Source organism: Clavelina lepadiformis, chromosome 4 (assembly GCF_947623445.1).
Source record: "Clavelina lepadiformis chromosome 4, kaClaLepa1.1, whole genome shotgun sequence".
NCBI classification, from domain to species: Eukaryota; Metazoa; Chordata; class Ascidiacea; order Aplousobranchia; family Clavelinidae; genus Clavelina; species Clavelina lepadiformis.
Genome location: NC_135243.1, coordinates 242,528 through 265,798, shown reverse-complemented (window position 1 = coordinate 265,798; position 23,271 = coordinate 242,528). Strand labels below are relative to the sequence as shown.

At 43.0% G+C, this 23,271-nt stretch overlaps 3 protein-coding genes and 1 non-coding gene across 6 annotated transcripts; 2 read left to right on the top strand and 2 right to left on the bottom strand.

Annotated features, from left to right (window-relative positions):
- The first annotated feature begins 1,391 nt into the window (after positions 1-1,391).
- LOC143451596 (ras and EF-hand domain-containing protein homolog) lies at positions 1,392-8,726 on the top strand. The gene is made up of 12 exons (XM_076952293.1): positions 1,392-1,889; positions 4,717-4,863; positions 5,213-5,399; positions 5,903-5,983; positions 6,052-6,167; positions 6,452-6,520; positions 6,590-6,736; positions 6,788-7,259; positions 7,669-7,807; positions 7,881-8,080; positions 8,146-8,259; positions 8,349-8,726. Exons 1-12 carry the CDS (start codon positions 1,501-1,503, stop codon positions 8,508-8,510), a joined length of 2,223 nt encoding a protein of 740 aa, XP_076808408.1. The 5' UTR covers positions 1,392-1,500; the 3' UTR covers positions 8,511-8,726.
- Positions 2,631-4,344, top strand: LOC143451597 (CD151 antigen-like). The gene has a single exon (XM_076952294.1). The coding sequence runs from the start codon at positions 3,098-3,100 to the stop codon at positions 3,893-3,895; it is 798 nt and encodes a 265-aa protein (XP_076808409.1). The 5' UTR covers positions 2,631-3,097; the 3' UTR covers positions 3,896-4,344.
- On the bottom strand, positions 8,720-22,378 carry LOC143451592 (F-actin-uncapping protein LRRC16A-like). 3 transcript variants are annotated; one of them, XM_076952287.1, is made up of 43 exons: positions 22,172-22,378; positions 21,746-21,875; positions 21,501-21,672; positions 21,022-21,147; positions 18,986-19,086; positions 18,336-18,386; positions 17,872-17,931; positions 17,683-17,807; positions 17,382-17,547; positions 17,033-17,106; positions 16,896-16,971; positions 16,739-16,827; positions 15,982-16,151; positions 15,757-15,875; positions 15,514-15,591; positions 15,352-15,428; positions 14,794-14,850; positions 14,582-14,621; positions 14,444-14,514; positions 14,313-14,385; positions 14,122-14,244; positions 13,947-14,060; positions 13,762-13,865; positions 13,521-13,658; positions 13,242-13,450; positions 13,073-13,185; positions 12,887-13,006; positions 12,766-12,822; positions 12,588-12,700; positions 12,434-12,521; positions 11,744-11,984; positions 11,277-11,441; positions 10,720-10,796; positions 10,551-10,651; positions 10,409-10,491; positions 10,222-10,343; positions 10,053-10,166; positions 9,802-9,985; positions 9,516-9,551; positions 9,359-9,451; positions 9,261-9,290; positions 9,096-9,188; positions 8,720-9,027 (listed from the first exon to the last, which is right to left on the bottom strand). In XM_076952287.1, exons 1-43 carry the CDS (start codon positions 22,210-22,212, stop codon positions 9,020-9,022), a joined length of 4,422 nt encoding a protein of 1,473 aa, XP_076808402.1. In that variant the 5' UTR covers positions 22,213-22,378; the 3' UTR covers positions 8,720-9,019. The 3 variants fall into 3 exon arrangements, with proteins under 3 accessions (XP_076808402.1, XP_076808403.1, XP_076808404.1); XM_076952288.1 differs by lacking the exon at positions 14,794-14,850 and having other exon boundaries at positions 22,172-22,375; XM_076952289.1 differs by lacking the exons at positions 21,022-21,147; positions 21,501-21,672; positions 21,746-21,875; positions 22,172-22,378 and adding an exon at positions 19,681-19,930.
- Positions 20,900-20,972, bottom strand: Trnak-uuu (transfer RNA lysine (anticodon UUU)). Its single transcript has one exon. It is a non-coding gene; the product is annotated as a tRNA-Lys (tRNA).
- Positions 22,379-23,271: the final 893 nt, after the last annotated feature.

Below are 23,271 nucleotides of genomic sequence, written 5' to 3'. Positions count from 1 at the left end.
CATCACAGGCGGTAATCATTATAGTCTAATGGGCGGTAGATTGGAGATCTCTGGTTTATGCTCTCGAGACCTTGCCTGTTTGTTGTCCGTTATGACGTAAGGATGTCTTTCTATTGTGATGTCACACCGGTTAGCACCAGGTTTTTGCTCCCCACAGTTAATAAGGAAAGTCGGACTAACTCAGAAATTCAGATCCTGTAAAGAATTCACAAAAAAGTGCCAAGTTATGCGCTCACACACAAACAGCACGTTCACCAAATAAAAATGCCTTCATCGCTTAAGTTCTCTTACGTCATAAAACACTCTTGCTCACAATGAAGCTTATATCAGACGCCGAAGCACCCGAACTGTCGAACAATGCGAACTCCGAGCCAGCATCGGAAGGTTCATATTTCTGCCGGTTGCGACAAAAATGTGACGAAATTGGCAAAGCGCCGAAACAAACGAAGCAGAACCAGACCGAAGTTTTACTGCGCTACACCATGAGCCCTCTACCACCGTATATTCTATATTTCCGCCGTCATCATAGTACAGTACAGTATTTCCATCTGTCATACATCATACATTTCTAGCCGCCAACATATTTCGTGGGAATTTTCTACAAAAAAACGTCCTTGTTGTAAAACTGTTAGGTCCACGAAGCATTAGCGCGATATTCGTTTAGCTGCCTGTACGGAAGATGGCGCTATTTCTACCAGACCACCATTGCTCAGGTAGGACACGGCAAGTCGGAATAAAGTTACGTTGAAAGGTTTCATAGCAAGCTCGACAAATAGTGAGAGCGTAATGCGATGTATAAGACCATCAGCAGTTGCAAAGTTAATGCCTTGTAATTACAGGGCAGGTGGGGGTCAAGCGAGTTCAGTCTAAAGCATTTGACGAGATGTCATTACTGGGTCAAGTAGAGCTTAAGTGGTCAGCATCAGGACTCTATGGTTTGGAACTATTTCCACTCCGAATCCTTCAAATCGAATGAACGCTTCCGTTTCCTTGGAAACGCAATCGAACGTTATTTGCTCATTATGACATAACTATGCGTAAATGTTTACGCATGGGATATAACGCTGCGCCGTCTTTAAAGCTTAGTGACGTAACAATAAAAGAAACCTGGCTCAATTATTACAAAATAAGGCGTCTTTCGAATAAAGTTTAGACCAATGTCATGAAGTTCACTGATACAAATGTGCAGTTTTTAGCTTTGTGACGCCATTAACCGCTTAGTTAACGGTTCCAGCATCACAGGGGATAGTTTGTACTGCTCTGAGCAAACATCGCATGTAACGCAATTAGACGACGATTGTGACGTCTCGATAATAACAAGAAAAAAGTTTTTCCCTGTTGTTGACATTTCTTATGGCAGAGTATTCTGAGATGCTTGTGACGTGACAAAGGGTTCGCGATAATTCGAGTTGAGGATCAATTTGTAGACGCGCAAGGCTCAAGTTTGTGGAAGAATGCTAACAACTTTCTTAACCCGCAGATGGTCTGAGTAATATTAGAATGGACAGAGACGACCTGTCGCGATTATTCGTGTCCTGCGATAAAGACGGGAACGGACATTTGTCGAAAGATGAGTTCTGGAATCTCTGCAGCGAGCTCAGTCTCAGCAAGAAGGAATTTCGCGAGCTCTTCAACGCGGTTGATGTGAACAGAGACGGGAAGATTCAGCTCGAGGAGTTCATCAACAAGTTCCACGTCGTCGCCGATCTCTATCTCGACTCCATAGAACAATATAATGACGTCACAGATAATAGCATTGACTCACAATCGGATTTAAATGGAAGTCGCAGAGGTTTAGCGACGTCAACCCCGAAACAAAGGCCCAGAGATGGGGCATCCTGGGACGGTTTTGTGGAGCAGTTGGGCCACATCATGTACGCCCTGCCAAGGTGAGTGCAGTAGCATGCTGTTCAAGTGATTGTACAATTGTGACGTTTTGTAGTTGCTTTATGACGCACCAGGTTGCCTTTCTTGGCTAGCATCAACACGTTTGATACATCTTTGGCCAAACATTAACTATAAGACATTGTTCGTTGATAAGCGGTTTATTGTGACAAAACAGTGCGAGCATACGATAGTGTAAATATACTTAGTGGAGTGGTCTTAATTAAAACCTGATGGCAACTACTGGAATGGAGTAGCCCTTGGTAGTCGTGCTGGACTTTAACAACTCTTGAAATGTTCGCACATAACGCTATTATTCCATCACAATGCATACCAACGTGACTCGTGAGAACCCGGATATAAAAAATTTTATATTATTTAAATTTCTTGAACAAACAAAAGTAAGATTGTTGTGTAATAAAGGCGGGAAGCCATTGTGAAGTCGGGAATGTATGATGACGTTAAAGCGATTTAGACATCTCATATAACAACACTTCACCTCGCTATCGTAAAACTTCGCCGAGAAGTATCGCATCGATAAACGCGCTGCGATTGTGACGTGTTTGCCAAGACCTTGTGTCAAGAACAGCTGCGTGACGTCACAATTGAGCCTGCTCATTGAAGCGAATCGCGGGCGTCGCCATGTTAGATCAGAGCGAGACAGATTTCAGTAACAAGGTCGGACAGAAGACTCGGTTGTTTTGTAATAAGTGTCAAATTGAAGGAACACAAACAAAGTTATGATGTCATAAAAAGAATCTCGAGGAAGTTGTTTAATTAGCGGATAAAGCAGGGTTGTTCAGACACTTAATACTCTATTTACCTGGTCAGAATGCGTTATTGAGCCATTGTGACAACAAAAAAGGAAATGTTCAGACATTTCCTGTCACAACCTAGTAGACATGCTTCACCAGCAGGTTCACAACCAACCATCAACCATCAATATCGCGCATATGCGACTGTGCAGTGTAGATGTGACAATTAACTTGTGGAAGGTTGTGGTGCTATAATATGTCATGAACCATGTTTATAAAGTATCCAGGTTTCCATGTAACTAGTCATGAGATATCTGGTTAAGGTTAATATATTCTCATGAAAGTTCAGCAATTCTGCTCAAGTTTTCAAATTCACAACAATCAAAACATTGTGACATCATAATCCACAGGAAATTGTAGAGGTGGATTGCTTCCTTTAGTTTAGAATATTGATAAGAATGCCTCGACAAGATAAGGATGAGAAGTACAAGGCGTCGAGTGGATTCTGCGACCTCTCCTGCCTTCGAGGTCTGCTCATCGCCTTCAACTTCCTCTTCATCCTTGGAGGATGTGGAGCGCTAGCCATCGGGATATGGACCGTCATCACCAAGATGGAATATGTGGCCCTCTTGGGGTCAATCTACTACAACCTCATCGTGTACTTGCTCATAGTAGCCGGGGTTCTCATCCTCCTCACTGGGGTGCTCGGATGCGTTGGGGCTGTTCAGAAGAACGCGGGGATGCTCACCTGCTACTTTGTCCTCCTAGCGGTCATTTTCCTCACCGAGCTCATCGTGGGGGTCCTTGCGTTCGTCTACCACGACTCGATTGAAGCTGAGTTGGCTGGAGACTTGACAGCAAATTTGAACAAAAACTACAACCAGACTGGGCAGGACTCACTGACGGCCGCCGTGGACGAGATGCAGCAGAACTTCCATTGCTGCGGGGTCAACAAGTACAGCGACTGGAAACAGAGTAAGTTTGTGAAACAGAACAAGAACGATTTGAAAACCCCGGAGTCGTGTTGCAAGACGCGCTCCCCTCTGTGCAGCCAGAGGGATCATCCGTCGAACATATACAGAGTACTTGGGGATAAAGACCTTGGATGCCTGAGCAAGCTGGAAGAATACCTCAAGGACCATATTTTCATTCTCGCTATAACCGGTACCATCGTTGCCTGCATAGAAATCTTAGTCATGATCTTTGCTTGGTGTCTCCGCAGCGCCATCAGAAATGAGGAAGATGAACCTTATTGATAGATTATGATGCCATAAACGCCAATGTTATTGCATCATAGGCACTCTGGTGGTTGACAGTGCTATAAACTCAAATGTGATGTCACAATATGCGATTGTAGATTGCTTGTCTATTGCACTTTTGATATTTTTGAAATTATGAGTTATGTTTGTGTGGGATTTGAATCATTAACAACAAGTTATGGCTGAAATCTGCCAGTTGTAAAATGAAAGCTGGGAACTGCTAAACTTCTCTTGTTAATCTACTTGGGCACTTTTCTAATGACACCAGATCAAACCATGAACTGCCAATCAAGTTGATGGATATGACTTGACGTGACGCACAATCAATAATAATTTTACCTGCTTGAGCGAACTTACTGATATAATACACTAACACTTGTTCATTGAAGTTCTTTATCTGTCTGCATGCTGTGCTTCTTTTCTTATTAAAAGCCTAATAACCATTGTGACGTCATTTGTTCATTTAAAGTCCAGGCAAATGTGCCTATGGCGTAATAAGGAAATACTCTAGAGATCGATTATGACGTAATCGTTTTCTATAAAACCATATCAAGGAGTTGTCTTGGGAAATAGTGATCGGCCGTTTTGAAAGTTCAAATCTGAAGCAGGATCCGTAGAATCTCCGTTTATTGGCAGCGCATAAGTGGCTCATTATTACGTCACGTCGCTTTTCCTTTTGTTGAGAACTCACAAAATAGCCGGGGGGGGGGATGATTTGCTTTCTACCAAATGTCTGATATTTAGTATCAAGCCGCGTACAAACGAATAAGCAATATCTAGCTTTATAACGAGACAATATAACCATTGCTACGTCATAGTTACGAGCGGATCCAGGAGCTGTACAGAGTGGTTGAGGAGAAAGATCCTCGGATGTTGGCTGGACTAGAGAAGATGCTCCAACACATCTTCAAGGACGTTGAACATCTTCAGTCCTCCGTGACAGAGCTGCAAGCATCAGTCGCCAGGTACTATGTCCTACGTCACAATGCAATTACGCTTTTTACAGCGCGCAGGTAAAGTTCGCCTAATACGCGGAGATAAGAAGCTCACATTCCTCGGCGTTAAGAGTCCATTTGTAAACAAGTTGGCCTTCTTTCTCTTTATGACGTAACAGAGCAACTGTTTACATATTATGTCGTTTTAAATTGGAGTCTATGAGCTCGCGCTCTATATCAGCTCGTCATTCGTGACGAGGAAGTCGCGCCAGTTACAGAACCTTCGAATGAAGAAAGATAATTTTCCGGTGTTTTAATTGAGGCATTATCACGTCACTATGGTGTTCTTTATGAGCGAATAAGCAGGAGATTGTTGCAGAGTGAAGGAGCAAGGCGAAGTGCAACTTTCTCTTCTTGAGGAAGAGATGGAGACACAAGTGAGGTTGAAAGAGGAACGCGCGCGCTTCGACACGAGAGAGGAATGCGAAAAGAAATCGAACGAGGAGAGAGAGAAATACGAGAGACAGATCTCGCAGCTGCAAGAAGCCGTCGACAGGCTGAAACAGGTATTACGTCATCACCATATCACGTCATCAAACAAAGGTGTTGATGACGTTTGTTTTAAATGTTAATGGTAAACGTCATGGCTGAAATGACTGATCTAGAATCCAGAAAACTGGTCGCGATGGCTGAACAGCGATTGACAAGGGCAGCCATGTTGCTTGTAGCGACTGAGTGACGACATGAATGTCGAAACCATCATTATAGCGGCCTCGCTCTTTAGAACGAAACATTCCAGCCAATTAAAATTAATTTAAGCTATGTAATTATTATGACGATGTACTTACTTTGCTGTTGATATAAAACCAACTTCTTGTTGGTAGCGGCTAATTATGACGTAATTACACAATATGTCTGACGTATCATCACCCGATTAGTTCATTGAGCAAGTTGAAACAGGTGTATGTGTAAATATCGGCATCTGGAAAATTTCACCCAAGTCAAGTGGATGGCTAAGTTTAGAAACACATGTTATTGTTACGTAATACTTGTAATTATGACGCAACAGGTGGATGAGAAGCTTTCCACTTCGTCCCCGTATGAGAAGGAGATGGAAAAACTTCGAGAAAAAATCAGAGACATCACCACAGTGAGTTATTAGATGTCCATGCATCTATCGTGGGCGCATGCGCAGTGTAACATATCAGGGTGTTGCAGCATAACTCGACTTTGCGAACCAGAGTGAACGAGTCTGAGACCACCGTCGCGTTGCTACGGAGCGAAATCTCATCCCTCAAAGTAGAAATGCAAGAAAAGAATCTAGATTATGGAAGGTATTGTTACGTCATCATCTTTGCTTTCAGTTTTTTAGGTTTCAATTTTAAAAACTACCCCCACTATTACGTCATATTTCGCAAACGTGGAGTGAATCGCGTCGACCGACTTTGCTTGAAGTTGTTATGAAGCAGGAAGTGACCTCACGATGTCCAGAGCGTTGTCAGCCTGGACTTGTCACATCCAGAAACATGAAGTTGGGGCTGACGCGTTTTTAACTATAAACACATTATAATACAACTATCCAGCATCGTTTTATGACATCACAATGATGTTTCTGCAGGGAGAATGAGGCGGTGACAATGGCGCTCTCAGAGAACGAGAGCATGTCGCGGCAAGTCAACGCTTTATTGTGAGTCGCTGTGTTTGTTTAATGGGTGGTGACGTCAAATAGCGAAAGACAAACAAAATTTTTGCCTAGTTCGGAAAATCGGCGACTCCTCGATTCCAACGACGATTTACGCGGAGTGCTTGACACCAACTACGCCACCTTCCGGCGTATATCATCCCGCTTGAGTAAGTCACCAGCGGCGTCAGTGCACGAAGACATCAGCAACGGGATGGGAAGGTAAGAGGTTGTGGGTTCGAATCCCGTCCACGCTTCATTGCATTCTTGCAGGAACGGGATGATGAGTGGACGTTCCTCGCGGAATTCCTTCCTCGACATCGAAGCTTTGGCCGAATGTGACCCTGGTTTAAAGCACGTCACCTCCTTCGATGGCGGAATCAAGCACATGACGTCATATGATCCTGATGACGACACAGAAGCGGATATATCTCTAAAGTCATCGCTTGATGCACCAATCAGAATCAACTACGCATACGAGAGAGACAGTGGCATCAGCACGATCAAAGACGACCCGGATTCCGAGTCCGAGTACGATCGTCTGCCGGCTTCGGCCACTCGATTTCCCGTCAACATGCACTCAAGTAGGACGTCGGTCTCCATGAAAGAGAAGCGCAACAGCCGCCGAAGTCGCTCGAAAAACAGGAAAAAAATTATTTCCGATGACCTCACACCCGATGACGTCACTGACGATGACGTCTACGAGCACACCAAATCCCGTTCAGTGGCAAGACTGCACAAAAAGGTTGGTGAATGTGAGCATTGACACATTAGAGTCCGGTGTTCCTTAACCTTCTCAGCCCACAGACTGTTTCCGCATCAGCATCTCGCGGTCTCATGGAGTTTGAAAAGCAAAAGTGGTTCATTTATTGGACGCGCCGTAAATCTAATTTACAACTTTATCAACGATAATTTACAACTTGGCCAAATTCTTTCCAACCAACTGGTTTAAAAATCGTCCTTTTACCACGGAACCGAAAAGTTGACTTGTCAACAGCACATTTTGTTCTGAGAACTCGTAAAGCATTATGACATCACAAATACTGATCGTAACATGCAAAATAGTTAAACAAAACTTTCCAAAATTAATGTGCCCGCGGACTCAGTGCTGAGACACGGCGGTAGACCGATGATGACAGGTGTGTTGTGGTCAGGTGGTCGCACCGGAGCTGCCGGGGAGGAGTGGGAAGCTGTACAAGATGATTCTGTGCGGGGACGCGAGCGTGGGGAAGTCCAGCTTCATCCTTAGACTGTGCAAGAACGAGTTCAGGAAGCACACCAGAGCCACGTTAGGTAGGTCGTCTGTGACGTCAGAATTGTTTATGCATCTCGTCGGTGAGGCAATATCGTGAGTATGACGTCACAGGCGTGGACTTCCACATGAAGACGATACGCTTGAGTGCGGATCGCAGCATCTCGCTCCAGCTCTGGGACACCGCCGGCCAGGAGCGCTTCAGAAGCATCGCTACGTCATACTTCAGAAACGTCGACGGTGTCATACTTCTCTATGACGTCACTAACCCGGAATCGTTCCTCAACGTTCGGGACTGGATGGAGACTATTTCGGTGAGTACTTTGAACCAACGACAGGTTTATGACGTAAGACAAGTCACCATGGCAATTGTACCCAGGAGTCGGCTCCGGCGGGCAGTCCAGTGTTGATCTGCGGCAACAAGCTGGACCTGAGGTCGGAGTCGGACGAGGAGCGCATGGTCTACCAAGCAGATGGAGCCCAGCTGGCCGCGGTGAGTCGCTTGCAGCCTTGAACTCAATCGTTCAAATTCGAGCGCATATTGCGCAATATCAAGCCCTACCTTGACCTTTGACCTTGCAGAGCTACGGCGTCCTATTCATGGAGACCAGCGCATTCAGCGGAACTAATGTGTTAGCTGCCGTGACGTCACTCGCCAGTCATCTGCCCGATGACGTCATAGACAAGAGCGACACGACGTCGATAAAGAGCTTGAGCACGTCAAAGCCCGTCAAGTGTTGCTAAGAGATAAATGACGTCGAACACACTGTGAAACACGTGGCAGGGGGTCATTGGACGAGCACCGTCACGTGATAAAGCGTTTTCATTCCTTAAAATATTTTTAACGGGGAAATATCGACTCCATTTTAAAGTTACGATATTTTGTCTTTGTTCAAACGGAGGATCCCTCTCCACCTATCCATCACTGTGTCCACTCACTGTCCACACAGAGCTTCTATCATATCCTTTATTTCGTCATAATTTATACTGCATGACGTCATAGTACATTACTATAGTAATCTGATTGAACATAATTGGATAATAATACAAGAATATAATAAAAAAATTAAAACATTTAAAAGGAATGCTACGTAAGTGTGACGTAACAAGAGGCTTAGTGACGTAAGGCGAAATACGTGATTAAAGTGAAAAAGAAGATTTGTTCTCAAATGACATCTTATTAAAAATAAGTGATCTCTTGCGCGGCACCATGTGGCATTTCCAGTCTTCATAATTCCACCTCTAGCTGGCGTTCAATTACCTTTTTGGGAAAAAATTATTGAACTTTTGCCAAAAAATACAAACTATTGTTGCATCACACCGGCCAACCTTTCTCTGATTGGTTAGTGTGAGATTTCTTGCCCCAAGAAGCGGCTCTTGTACGGACCAATGAGGAGGCAGCATGGTCTGCTTCCAAAAACTCTGCAACCAATCAAATTCGTGTCAGAGAGGTCGTGACAAGACGAAAGGTTAACTTACGAACTTTGACCTTACCTGACATTGGACGGGTATTGGTTTCGTGACCTAAAACGCATCATTCATTGACCATTGTGACGATATAAAAAAACATTATGATGTCATAACAGACTTACCAGATTTTAAGAGACTGGGCTTGGGTTTGGTGGGCAAGGGAGGGGGTTTCCCTTTTGCAGAACCATGCTTGCTGGGGGGCATGAGGGCCTTTCCTGCGAAACAGAATCGGGTCAAGTAATGAAGTAACAATGACGTCATAATGAATTTTCGACCGACCTTTCGCTTCAGCTTTCTCTCCCTCCTTGTCATGACCTGTGGCGAAGAAAGATCGATTAAAATATGGTTCCGCGCATATCGCGTGCTCGCTCGGTTGAACAAACGTAAAATTATAAAGTGGGTTCAACCATTCGCCGGCGTGGGTAAGTTTATGAGGGGCGACTGAGGACCCTTAAATATAGTGAACATTGGCAGGTGAAATCGAAGGGGTCAGATGGGGACATTATATCACTGATATGGAAGCGACTAAGCGTAGTAGTGGGGGTAAGACCTCTATCATGCCAACCTGATTTCCCTTTCAGTCGCGAGAATAACGACGGTTTTGACGGGGAGGTCCCGGAGTTATTACTGTTGTTCTCGTTGGGGCTCTCATGACGTGGGGAGCTGTCGGGGGTCTTTCTCAGCATGCTGGGTCCGAAAGGGGAAATCCCACCGGCCTTGGGGTCCTCAGATTTTCCGTCGTCCGACTCCTACGTAAAATCGTACACTGTAATACGTCATAAAACCGAACCATGACGAGTTAACGACGTCACAGACCGATTTCTTTCCGAGCTTCTTGAGCTTCATCTCGGCAAGCAAGTTGCCCCCGAACCCCATTCCAGGCATCACCATCGCCCCCTTCGGCTTCTTCATCGAGGACTTGGCCTCCTCCTACACACAGCCAATCACTATATGACACGTCACATTCTCAATGACGTCATACTACCTCTTCCTTGGGCGCAGCTTCTTCTTCTTGGTCTTCCTCCTGTTTCCTTTCATCCGGCTTCTTCTTTGACTTCAGCATATCCGGGGTGATCAGGGGCATCCCCGGGCCTGTTTTAGGGGTCTCTGAAATTGACCCATCATTCCGGTATTACTACGTCACTATGTCGAGATTATGACGTCATACTCACTCTTCTCTTCTCGCTTTTCCTTCTCTTTGATCTCGGCTTCCTCCTCAATGGTTGGAGTTGACGTGAAGTCGGTGTTGCTCACACTGCATAATTATGACGTCACAATAAAACAAACAATGCTGAGCGGGAAGATGAGACTCACTTGTTCGTGAAGAAGTCATCGACGTCCTCGCTCTTCTTCTCGACTCTCTTCCCTCTCGTCGGAGCCCTCCTCGTGCGACGCGGTGGACCCTTTGGGCGGCTCTATGACGTAATATACAAAATATAGCCTACGTCGCTACAGCAGTGTGTCATCATTGGTGACGTGTTACCTTTGTCACGTGTTCCAGCGTCTTCTCGTCTTTGGGTTCCGGAAGTTGAGCGATGCCGCCTGTGAGGTCAGTTGAACCTGAAACAGAGAAGTCGTGTACCAGGGTTCATGACCCACAGAAGCTGAACAATACGATGTCGCGTGTACGACGCGCGTCGCCAAAGCTAAAGGCGGCTCGAATCGACAAGTTGATTGGTGTCAAATTAACTTAGGGTTCGAAACATTCTCGAAAATTTCCTGGCACTGAATTCATGATCTGGTTCTGGCAAACTCGCATCCAGGAAAATTTTACCAAAGCCGCCGCATCATTTGCTGCCGACAGTGGTTGGATAGAAACCGCTTTGGAGGAATTGGAGGAATTTTAAGAGACAGCGGCTTTTAAAAACTGACTGTTGCAGTTGCACTGGTCTAAGTGAATTTAAGAGACTGATTCGGCCCCAAAACAATAGACATAGTGACCTCACTACTCACCCCAAGAGCTGGCAATAAAACACATAGCTGATACAAAGTCTTACGGCGTCACTGCGAATAAAGGTAGCATTATTACATCATAATCACCTGTTTCCATGATAACTTTTTCCTTTTTATTCTCTTTCGTTATCTTGGGAGCTTCCTCCTTCCTGGTTTCTTTTATTTCTTCTTCCTCTTTCATTTTTTCTTCTACCGGGAACGCTGGCGATGGCGGGAGTTCCCCTAAACGAGAACTCTTCTTCTCCGTGACATCTGAAAAAATTTCCCGCTCATTTGATGATCTCACAATATTTTTATACGTCATCAACTACATCATTCAAAATGTCATTTCACTGACTGACAATTGGCCTACTTTATGACATCACAATACAAGACAAATGTCTGAATACCATTAGACTACTACAGACTCCACAAGACCTAGCTATGCATTAATATGAGTAATACTATGATGACGTCATATTCAACATCAATGTCCCTGGGAACTGCTGGGAGCTGTTTTAGATTGGCCGTATGGTGGCGTCATAAGACCTTTAATGAGCGGTCACGTGACATACCTGGACTAGGAATAGCGGAAGGTCTCTGGCGCCTTTTAGCGACGCTCGCCGCTCTCTCCTTTCTCATATTGGGCAGTAGATCGCCATCTCGCGGTGGCTTCTCAACAACAATCGCCACCGAATCTGGCCGACTATCAACATCGATCACTCCCTCGTCACTCGGCGGGCTTTCAGCTACTCCGGGTGCGGCCAAACTTGCACCTAATTCTCGTTGGTTCTTGTGCTTGTTGAGCTGCTCGGTCTAAAGAGAGCAACAGAGTAAAACCGGGTTGCTGGGAGTTGACAATCAGCCAATCAACAAACCTCCAACAACGACCGTGTTGACGTCGTCCTTCGCAACAATCGGCCATAAAACATACGAAATAATGACATAAAAGCTCCCATTATTACGTCATAAGAACAACTTCAGTTAAATTTTCAACAAGCCTACCCCTGCTAAACAAAACTACTCTGTCTACTTCTTACGTCATAATGCAATACTAAGCGCGAGTGAAACACAAACGATTGTGACATCACAATCTAGTTCTAGACGAGTCGTGCGTTGAATTAAAGCCAAATAGAAATAAGGAAACGTTTATTCTATGTCCCTAGATAAGCACGCCGTCTTATTATTGCTTCAAAATACAGGATGTGACGTCACCTGACTGATAGACAACAACAATCCTTGTGCGACATCTAACGGTTACTCACCAGCGTAACGTTGCAGTGAGAGAGGGCGGCTAGTAAAGTATCGTTGACCTTGTCCGATATGATGGTCGCGATCGCCAAGTTCAACTCGCTGCGTCATAAACAGTGACGTCATTAATGATGAAGCGGGTCGATGCTTTATGAGATTTCTATGTACCTGACTTTGTTGACGATTTCGGTGCCGGAGCTGCTAATCACGTGATCTCTGATGTAATCAGGGGCCAGCTGGCATTTGTCCTCAATCGTCGAAGCCAGCTCGTCTTTTATCTCCTGCAACGACATAGCTGTTCAATAACGTCACAATGACGACGTATGACGTCATATAAGATGCCTGCCTCGTATATGTGCGGACACTGTGACTCTGTGTTCCGGTTCATTGCTTCCACCGTCGCCTAAAAACAATGACCTTTCACTTTCTATTATTACATCACCATTACAGATAGTGACGTCACAAACCATGACATGTTGATTGACCATGTCGTCCATAGATGTCGCCATTTCGTTTATCTTGGACTGAAGTTGACTTTGTTCGCCGCTCGACTTCGCCATACCCAGTCCATAGATATCTGATAACAACTAACACACAACAACACTTGACTATGACGTCATAAAGCGATCTAAAGCGCGCGATTGACGAAATACCAGTTTTGAGTTCTTGGCGTCTTTCACCAGTTCCTTCGCTTCTATCACAGAGACGCTACTGGCCGAGTCAGCTTCGAGAATGTCGAGCGCATTGACGAGGTCGTCAACTTTCTCTGCGCAAACAGGAAACAATTATGAGCGAACAATCGACTTTATTCGCTCAACCCACCGGCCACTTTATCGAGGACTTGGTGTGCGGTGTTGGTCATCACGCTCTGGACCCTGAACTGCTGGTCGTTGATGGCGTGGTTGCTGTTGGCGTTTCGCAGTAGGAGGTCCTGGATGCGCGCCAGGGCGTTCTGCGTCCTCTCAGGGTGGCCTTTCATCGCTGCTACGGCGTCATTAACAGGGTATGGCATGTAGCGGAGGGTGAAGTTCCTGTAACATCAACAACTTGTAGCTCGCACACCGATGCGAAGATTATGACGTAATCAAACGTCATAATTACTTCTCCAGTGAGTTCGCTATCTCGTGAAATCCAGCAGCAGAGAGATTGTTCCGGTCCAATTTCAAAATCCTCAACTTGGAGTTTATTTGCAGAGCCTTGCCCAGAACACGTGACCCGGCGTCACCCATGAAATTGCCACTGTGACGTCACAAAAAAAACGATCAGTTTAACGCGATATACGACGCACACAATGGATGTGGTAGAATATGACGATACCGTGGAAGACGTCATAGTGACGTACCTGATATCGAGACTGGTCAGTGACGTATTACTTCCGAGGCAGCCCAGGAACGTGGTCACGTGATCTCTGATCTTGGACTCAGCCAATGAAAGGCATTCCAGGCACTGAAACGCAAAATATCGCAAATTCCTTCATTAATTATGATCCGCGATGTGACGCAAAAACGCATTGTGACGTCATAATACCGATTCTTCTTCTTGCACAAGTTCGACGATGGACTCCATGACCTGCTTCATGTGCTTCGGTTTGATGTTGAAGAAATTCTTCCCGATCAGAAGCTCCTTGAGCGATTTGTTCCTCTGCGGATAATTTCATCGAGTAAGCTCCATAACCCCCGTATTAACCCCACATCTCACCCACCTGGATCCACGTCAGCAAGGTCGGGATCTCCATGTCGAGCGAGTTGTCCGTCAGGTCCAGCTTGACGATGTTGCACGACGACGCGACAGCGCTCTGCAACACCTGGCAGCCCGCCAACTTCAACTGCAACAAATGCATCGACATCAAATACCACAACGCAACCTCCTCTCTCATATTAGGGGAATCCCCACCTCACAACTGGAGAGATTGAGCGCGACGGCCACTCCCGTCGTGCTGTTGCTAAGCAACCCATCCATGACGTGTCTGCAACGTCATAAGCAGTTAGAGGTTGAGGTTAAAGTTCATGACCTCAACAACTTACCTGAGCGCCTCCGGTGGAAACTTCATAGAAGAGAAGTCGATCATTTTAAGCGCTGATGTGTCGCGGAAAAACTGTGGAACAATCTCAATTGTATGAAATGATTTCGAGACGCTGATTATGACAGAACAATGAACTCACCTCCTGGAATGAACTGGGTTGCAAATTTTCTTTGTTCTTTCTATAAATATACCGTTGTTATGGTAATGAATCATTGTTTTGACGCAATACAAGAAAGCAAAAGAAAACCCCATTATGACAAAACAAAAGCAACTTGATGTAAGTCATGCATGAATGATCGGAGATTTTTTTTTTAATTTCAACAAAACAAATTCCACCCAAAAAATTTTAACCTCATTTTAGAAAATTCCTCGTCTAGATAATGGGGGTAGCGTGACCCCATACCACTCCTACAAACACACACGTCATGTAAGGGAAATCCCCCAGATGAAGAAGAAACAAGCAAGTAAGATTTTACAGAATTTGAAAATATCGTGCAAGCACAATAACTCGAAAGCTGACCAACAGCAACATCATATTTAAAAATTTTGAATCACTTGAAAACGAAGCGTGTGTGAAGTTTACACCGAGTCAGCGAATAATAGTCAAGTATAGAGCTCTATAAGCATTCAGCACTTACAAGCAAAACTTGCTTTGCAAAACATTCATGTTTAAAATAAGTAACGTTAACATGGAAACACTCTTTGTTTGTTAATTTTGCAACATGTTTTCAGTAACTACCTAACTACTTAACTATTAAAGATATTCCTTCAATATACTTAATGAGAACAAGTTTTTAATTTAATGTTGACTCGTCTCAGCATTTGCCCCTCGTCTCAATGCAATTTAATTAGTTCGAGTGAAAGTGCTTCCACTGCTTTCTAATCTGTTCAAAGCAGGCAGAGACTTACTTGGAATGAAAGTGATTTTTTGAAAGGGAAACGTTTTCAAGGTGCGTCGTGCATCCCTTGGCTAGTGCACTGACATACTGAAATATACAAAACAACAGATGAAACGTGTGATGTCATAATAATCACAAAATGACGTCACAATAAGCGCAGATGGAGACTTGCCACTTCAACAGCGCCTTCGGTGGCGGATAGATCAAGGTCGGTGATGTGATTCTCGCTCGCAAGGAAGTTGTAAAGGCCCTGGTGCAAATGATCTTAGTTAAAAATTGTAGTTGAATAGTGGTTAGTTGAGTAGTGGTTAGTTTGTATGTAGTTATAAGTTGCTAAGAAAGTTGATTCATCTGCATTAAAAGTTCAACAAATGTCAAAGGTTGGAATCGGTTGTCTGGTTCATTCGTGACTTACTTCTGCTTCGTCTCCACGGATGCAATTCCCGGACAAATTGAGATGGGTCAGTGACCTCATTATATTCTGACTCGACCTCAGAGACTGACAGAGTCCGTTGACTCCCTTTGCAGAGAGTCCTGTAAAATCACACAGGTTGAAGCTTAATCTATTTTCCCAATCAGACAAACACAAACAATAAAACGAGACTCTGATAAATTTACGTCACGACCACGCGTCTCTCACCTGTTCTTGAGATGTTGAGCTTCCTAAGACTCCCCTTCTTCACGACCGGGAGGGACCCGCTGAGGTGGATGAGGCCTTTGTCCTCCAGAGGATTGTTGGAGAGATCAAGGATCTCGAGACACGATTCCTTGTTCTTGACCAGGTAGTTGGCGAGTTGGATCGCAAAGTCCCTGAAAAACATCAAATAAAAATCCTCGTCGTAAGCGAGTTGGTTGAGTGATGTCTATTGTTTACATGTCTCCAAGCATGAGGCAATGCACATTTGCGGTCGCCTTGGATTTATTGCATCCTAGTAAGTGCAATTATTGAAAGATTCCAAAACCGACATCAATAAAAATTGTCCATATCTAGGTATAGAATGTTAGTTGTGCGTAAATCATTGGGAGGCTTAACTAGAAAAAAGATATTTCGAAATCTAATTCTTGACATTTACAAAAAAAAACATTGTTGAGAGCTAAGGTGATAAGTTGAGTACAAAACATTTGTTCGTTTTAACTAACGAACTAATCAGAGTAATGTGGAAATTCTTTCCGACCTGTGAATGAGAAATTAACAGACAGCATGGGGCTGCAAATTTATGCATTGCAAAGAAAAATAGTTTAAATGAATTGTGCATCTCTGTCCATCGATTAACCACATGTCGCTGCTTTAGTATTTGAATGCAGTCGTATCGCTTTCACTGAGGTAAAAACCACGAGTAGAAACCTTACCCTAAACAGCTTTGAGGTTGTTATTATCAATGAAAGCGATATCTTACCCCTTCACTCCAACGCCCTCTAGTGTTAGCTCCTTGAGGTTATGCGAGCTACGGGCAACTTTTAAAACATATTCCACCACATCGGTGCTCTAAAAACATCAAAATTATCAGAAATGTGTCGACAATAAAAGAAACAGCAGAATGTGCAGAGGCAGACCAGTTTGGTGTTCCTGATCACCAAGCCCTCGAACCATCGGTTGTAGATCATGCACGCTAACACCGGGATGATGTCTCTGACCAAATAGAATACATTATGACATCACAAACATGACTGACAACACAAAAGTGACCTACTTGGTCTCGGGAAGATCAAAATCTTTGAAGTTGATTTCGTGGCAGTTTTGAGAGAGATATATCGTGTCCACGTCCTAAAATAATTTTGAAAAATTAACAATTTCCAGCGGTTCAATTATGCTCACGGACATTGTGGTACGTTAGGATTCACTTAATATGAACATTTTGGCATGGTCCGGAATTTTACCGTAAAAAATTCTTATATGACCACTCTTTGGAATTCAGACATCATGACCAAAATGGTCCCAAGGTGGTCATACAAAGTGGAGTCTACTGTACTTGCGTGACTGTTACATCAAACGACATGACGTGGTCCTAGCAAGCCCTAGGACAATCCTAGCAGACCTACCCACTCCACATCCTCGTGCACGGGGCAGCTGAGGTAATCACAGACGCATCGGTACATGTCCGAGAAGTTCCCACAAGGACCGGGTTCCACCTGGTCGGCCTGATTCAGCATTGTCTGGATCACTTTTTGACGACTCAGCGGCTCCAACGAAGCTTTCAAAATGCGACTGCCAACAGATATCTCATAAATTTTGTGAAAGGGTTTCAAATAACGTGAAATTTCGAGTGGCAAAGATTACAACACAGGCGCATGCTGCTCTCACATGCAATTGAATTAACTTTATTACCGAGATGAAACTTACGACAACGCGACGCTGGGAAATATTGTCCTCAGCGAGAGAGTGACGCGTCCGATTATATGATCTGCATCGTCCGTACCAATCATGAGCATGAAAAATATCTTCCCGTTGTGAGTCGATATCACCAACTGCGTGAAAAAAATGTCGTTAATCAGAAAGAGTTGATGCCGCGATTTATCACGTTATACTCACTCTCTCCGGAGAAGGGCTGTCCATGGATTTAATGTCAAGGAAGTGAAAATCTGCTTCCATCTGAAAAAAATTTAATCATTTTATGAATTTTTCTTGGTTCATTCATTTTTTTTATCCTCCATGTTGGGAGAACCACAGGCAAAAGCTATTGAAATTCCCTGAATTCTTTTTGGGAAAAGATGAAATTTTTTCCAACATAACAATAATATTGAATTTGTTTCTACAAGGCTCTCTGCAAAGTGGAGTTATTATCCCAGTGTAGGCAAATGCACACGATGTAGGCAACCATTTAATAGATAAAGAATTGCAACAAACAATATGGAAGCTTAAAATAACGATATTGAAATGTTGGGCATTTTCCCAAATAAAATACTTTACAAGAACGAGCGACAGACTGTCGTGGACTGGTATGATGTCACAAACAGAGCTGCTGCAGATAATTACAAAAAATTTCAAAGACTTGCCTTAAATGGAGCTTTTACACCAAGAATCTGGCATCGGTACGGAGTCAACACCTGCAAATATGTCGCACAATGTTTTTGTGACTTTAAACTAGAAAGGTTAATGTGATGTCATAACAGCAACATGATATTCAATAATTTCAAAATAGAAGTTAGATGTACTGATGGAACAAACAATGATGTCATAATTAATATTTAAAATAAGCGGAAAATTTATCATCAAACCAGGAAGTTGGTGGAAGTCATCAAAAATTAATCTTCATGACATGGCAATTAACTGAGCATTCAACAACAGCAAGCAAAGTGGCAGAGGAAAATAATTTAGGCCGTTTGATGTTAAATGATCACTTAAAATTTTTTTGATTCACAGGGAGGAGTTTAATATATTTTTGATGAACTTGTCTAAAGCTCGATATAAGATTTAAATGCTCTCAATGAAGCAAGGTTTTAGATTTTAAAATGGCACAATTGGCAATTTTAGGTCCAAAAAATAATTTTCCAAGCCTGGATTAGAACTTGTTTTAGTTTATTTACGAAACCTCTATTCACCAATCATTAATATTTGACATAGAACAATCATGAAATTATGATGTGACCAAAAACACTTGTTGCAAATTGTTGATAAAGTGGAACATAACAGTCCGAAATATTACCAAAACTTTCGGATCCACTCGATTTCCTTGAGGTTTTTCCAGCTTTATCATTTTCTTCAGCGTGACGACATTTTTTCGACCAATCGTATCTCGGATCCCCTCTAGAATAGAACAACAAAATGGGAGGAATATTTTAAAACTTTTGCCGAAAATGTAGACAGCTGAGCCAAGCCTAATGCTGACCATGCAACATGAAAATCATATTTAAGTGTAACAAAGGTCTGTAAGTTTCTAAAAAACAAATAACAATTGGGAACCAACTTAATCTAGATTTGATGAAGTGATAAAAAATCTACTTCACTTGTGCACGTCAATATGTGTAGGTATAGATCAGTGGTTTTCAACCTGGGAGTCATTAGCCTTTTTTCAGGGGTCGCGACAGCTTTCAATGAGTATAAAGTTAATTCATGAGTCTTTGTTCAACAGCAATATCATTCACTCATTTTTATTTTGCTATTGTGAATGCACAACAACATTACATATGTATAGCTGGATATTTTTGGAAGGGGGTTGTCTGATTATATTGGGTTGCAAAATGGGTCGCTGAATGAAAAAGGTTGAAAACCACTGGTATAGATAAAGCAATTATGACGTCATAATCTTCTAATAATTAATCGATCCAAATGTGGACTGCAAAATTCAAGTTAACTCAGGTGAAAATAGAATCAATATGAAAGAGCAAATGAGAACCGCACCGGAAAGGTCAATGGGAAGATTGCTTTTGAATTGGTCCAATTTTACCATTTCGCTGTCCACTGTCTCAACCCGGAAGTAGAAAGCACGATTATGATGTAATAATCCTTTGGGCGCGTGATAGCGCGATAAACGTTTCCTTTATTGAGGTTTCTTACAAGTGGCCATTTACCTCATAAGCATTTCACGCTACTGATAATTATCTGACTAACCTCAAACAAACCAACACCAACAATGTTATGAGTCTGTCTCGCCACTCACCAGCAAAAGTAATTTTTCGACACTAGAGTACACCCGGTCACGCACCACTGTGCATATTATGTTCACCTTCGTATGAAGTTCATTGCTTCGTTGTATTCGGTCGTAGGGTTCCATAAAATTATAAAGGAATTACTGTATTGATATTTGCGAAATTATTTGTTTTATTTTAAGAAATTTTGTTTTTCTATAAAGAAAAGTCCTTGGATATTTTTACACTTTATAGGCCTAGACACCCGAGTCGTCTGCTTTCTGCCCATTGAAATGGGTGAAAACGCGGTAATATTTTCCCATTCGAATGGCAGGAAGTATGCCTTTCTTACCCTAGAGTAAGAAATATGCATTTGGAATGGGGAGATGTTTACTTCGGCAGAAATATGGTTTGTGGGAAACCCCATTGCTGAAAGCAGGTCCATTTTAATGGGCGGAAAAATAGACGAATGGGGTTCACAAACCATACTTGTGCCGAAGTAAAATTCTCCCCATTCCAAAGGCATATATCTTACTCTAGGGTAAGAAAGGCATACTTTCAAGCATTACAATGGGAAAAAATTCCCGTACTCTGGACCATTTCAATGGGCGGAAAGTAGACGAATGGGGTGGCCTAGACGATGATTGAAAATATTCAGTTATAAACAAAGTTAAGACTAAAAATAATGTCAATGCACGACTCAAATTATCAAGTGTGTTTGCATGTTGCTTTGGGAACTTGTATTGTCTTGAACCTACATAGCACACTGTGCATGTGGGCTTTTAATCAACGATACACGATGGCGGTGGTAGCCTATTTGTTATATAATCTGACTATATTTCACTGGTTTTCTTGTGTTCATTTTGAACAAAAATTACGGATAAAACAACTCAATGTTATAATAACACTAATGTAAATGCAACAAAATGGTTTTGCGTCTTTGGAAATACTATGTTATGCAAAGTTAAAAAATTGTGGCAAGAAAAAAAATTCGCCCGATAAGGGACTTGAACCCTTGACCGTTGGATTAAAAGTCCAACGCTCTACCGACTGAGCTAACCGGGCTCGCATTCGAGCGGCGCATTTCTGCGGTATTATTCATCGAGAGATTTACCTTCTTGCCTGATAGGAACGGTATCAACCAGAAGGCCTTCGATCATGCTTGCTGTGTCGTCAAATGGGCTGGAATATGGAACAACGTCATCAACACGTAGCGTACTATCGCGGTAGAATCGGAAATCTGGAACAAAATGAACTCGCGTGATCGATCAATAAAAACAACTTTGTGACAAGTTGCAATTCGCCGTTGCAACACAACCAAAACATTCCCACCCAAAAAACGCATAAAACTTCAAACAGGCAAGGCAGTACAACTGGTACTATAAAGACAGTCTGAGCGTGAAATTACTCATTATTTCTTTAGCACGGTCATATTTTGAAAAAGGTTTATTCAAGCGTCAGGCCCCGTTTATTGCAGCTGTTAAATAAATCTTTCAGATTACAGCCATCGAAGTAGACACTTATTTGCAGGCCTATGACAAATCACTACAGTACTTTGTTGTTGTTTGAATGTCATCTTTTCATCACAATTACCTCTGGTTGATCTGCTTGTTATGCTCATTGTGTCGTCATTGTAACCATTTCCACGTTTTGATTTTTTAGGAGATTTGAAACTAAATCGCTTTGAATTTCGAGGGGATTGCGAATCTGGCGACGAGACAAAATTTGCGTCATTGCCTTTTCCAGCATGCTTTCGAAATCCTTTCTGAATATAGAATAAAAATCTTAAGACATCATGTGAATTTATGCGACGTTACCCTGAGATTATGTGACATTACCTTAAGCGCTCCACTCAAGCTGATGGTGTCGGACGGGTCCTTCATTTTAAGCCCCCGCTTGAGGGTGCCACTCATGCTGACCATATCCCCTGACTGGGGGCGAATCTCGAAAATCGGGGGCGACAATTCCCTGAAATAAAGCGAAAGGTGCCAGGGTTATTTCTCTTGCGCCACAACACCCTGCACACAGTGCACAGGCTCAATAAATAATTTCTTGGTGCTCGCTTTTGCTTTCAGGGAGAACTCAATTTGTCGTCTGCTCACACGTCACAACTTGCGTTTCATAAATCAACGTCATAAAAAGCCTTTAATTACCAACAATGGTGTATTTTATAGGTAACTGCATAGCCTTTAGCCCTCATCACTTCCGAGTATCTAAACACAATCAACCATTCTTCCTTTCTGACGTCACAAATTTGAACTTACCCGGTAGGGTTGATTTCCATGACGTCACCATCGCTCTCCATAGTAGCAGGTTAACAAATAGAACAAAATATCTGGCGCGCGTTGGACGGTCTACGAAGCTCAATGAACACAACACCTCACTTCCTTCAGCACAGCGGAAACTATGCTGTCTAATGCATTGTGACATCACAAGCACTGTATTGTAATGAGATCTTGCGACATTATGACTCTTTGTTGCAACATTAACCAAAAATATCATCTCAACCAGTGGTAGTATTTATCGCTGAAATGAAAGATAAGCAACCAATTGTGATTGTTACGTCACCATGAACTTTAACGACAGAGGTCAATGCAGTGGACCATCTTGCCTCTGTATAGTGCTGGGTGGTGATGCTTTATATACAGAAGCGACCTGATGTTTGTATTGCCAGCCCTGCCCTCGGCATAAGTGGTCCACCATCTTTGAATGTGGTTGTTGTCGTACGATTATTCACGTGATCTGTGAAGAATCGCCATGTTCGGCTTCTTTCGTTGTGATAGTTTCGGAACTCCTCAGCAGACGCTTAGTACCGCGATCTCGGCGCAATAAACTTGCCTGTTACCTGTCCATGCATTAAACAAACGCATGCTACTGGCGTTCTATATTACCTACGTCCACACAATGGAACAGGTGACTAGCAAGCGTATTATCATCATAGTGAGGTGTTTAGTACGATTGTTGCGTCCATAAAAAGTGGCCTGTGTTATACTTTGGTACATGATGAATTTTATATCGATTTAACGCGTTATAGACGATTTCGCGTTTTATCGGTCGCGCTATGACGCGGTTATAAGAAAGGTTAATTGCAATTGACAACACAACACCGTGATGCATTACCTCTGTGATGTCACGTTCCAATGAACATCGCGATCGGAGGCGACAAAATCGCGGATGACGCTTTCCTGTGTCGCAGATATCGAACGAGCTACATGAAACGACCTCATCTGATTCAGTGTCACATGACCTGATCTTTAGTGGAGTAAAGTTCATTATTAACGCGCAAAAGCATTATTACGTCATTCGAGCTTTATAATATTAGACACATGTTATACAGTGGTGTGTATTGTATTATTTATGATTG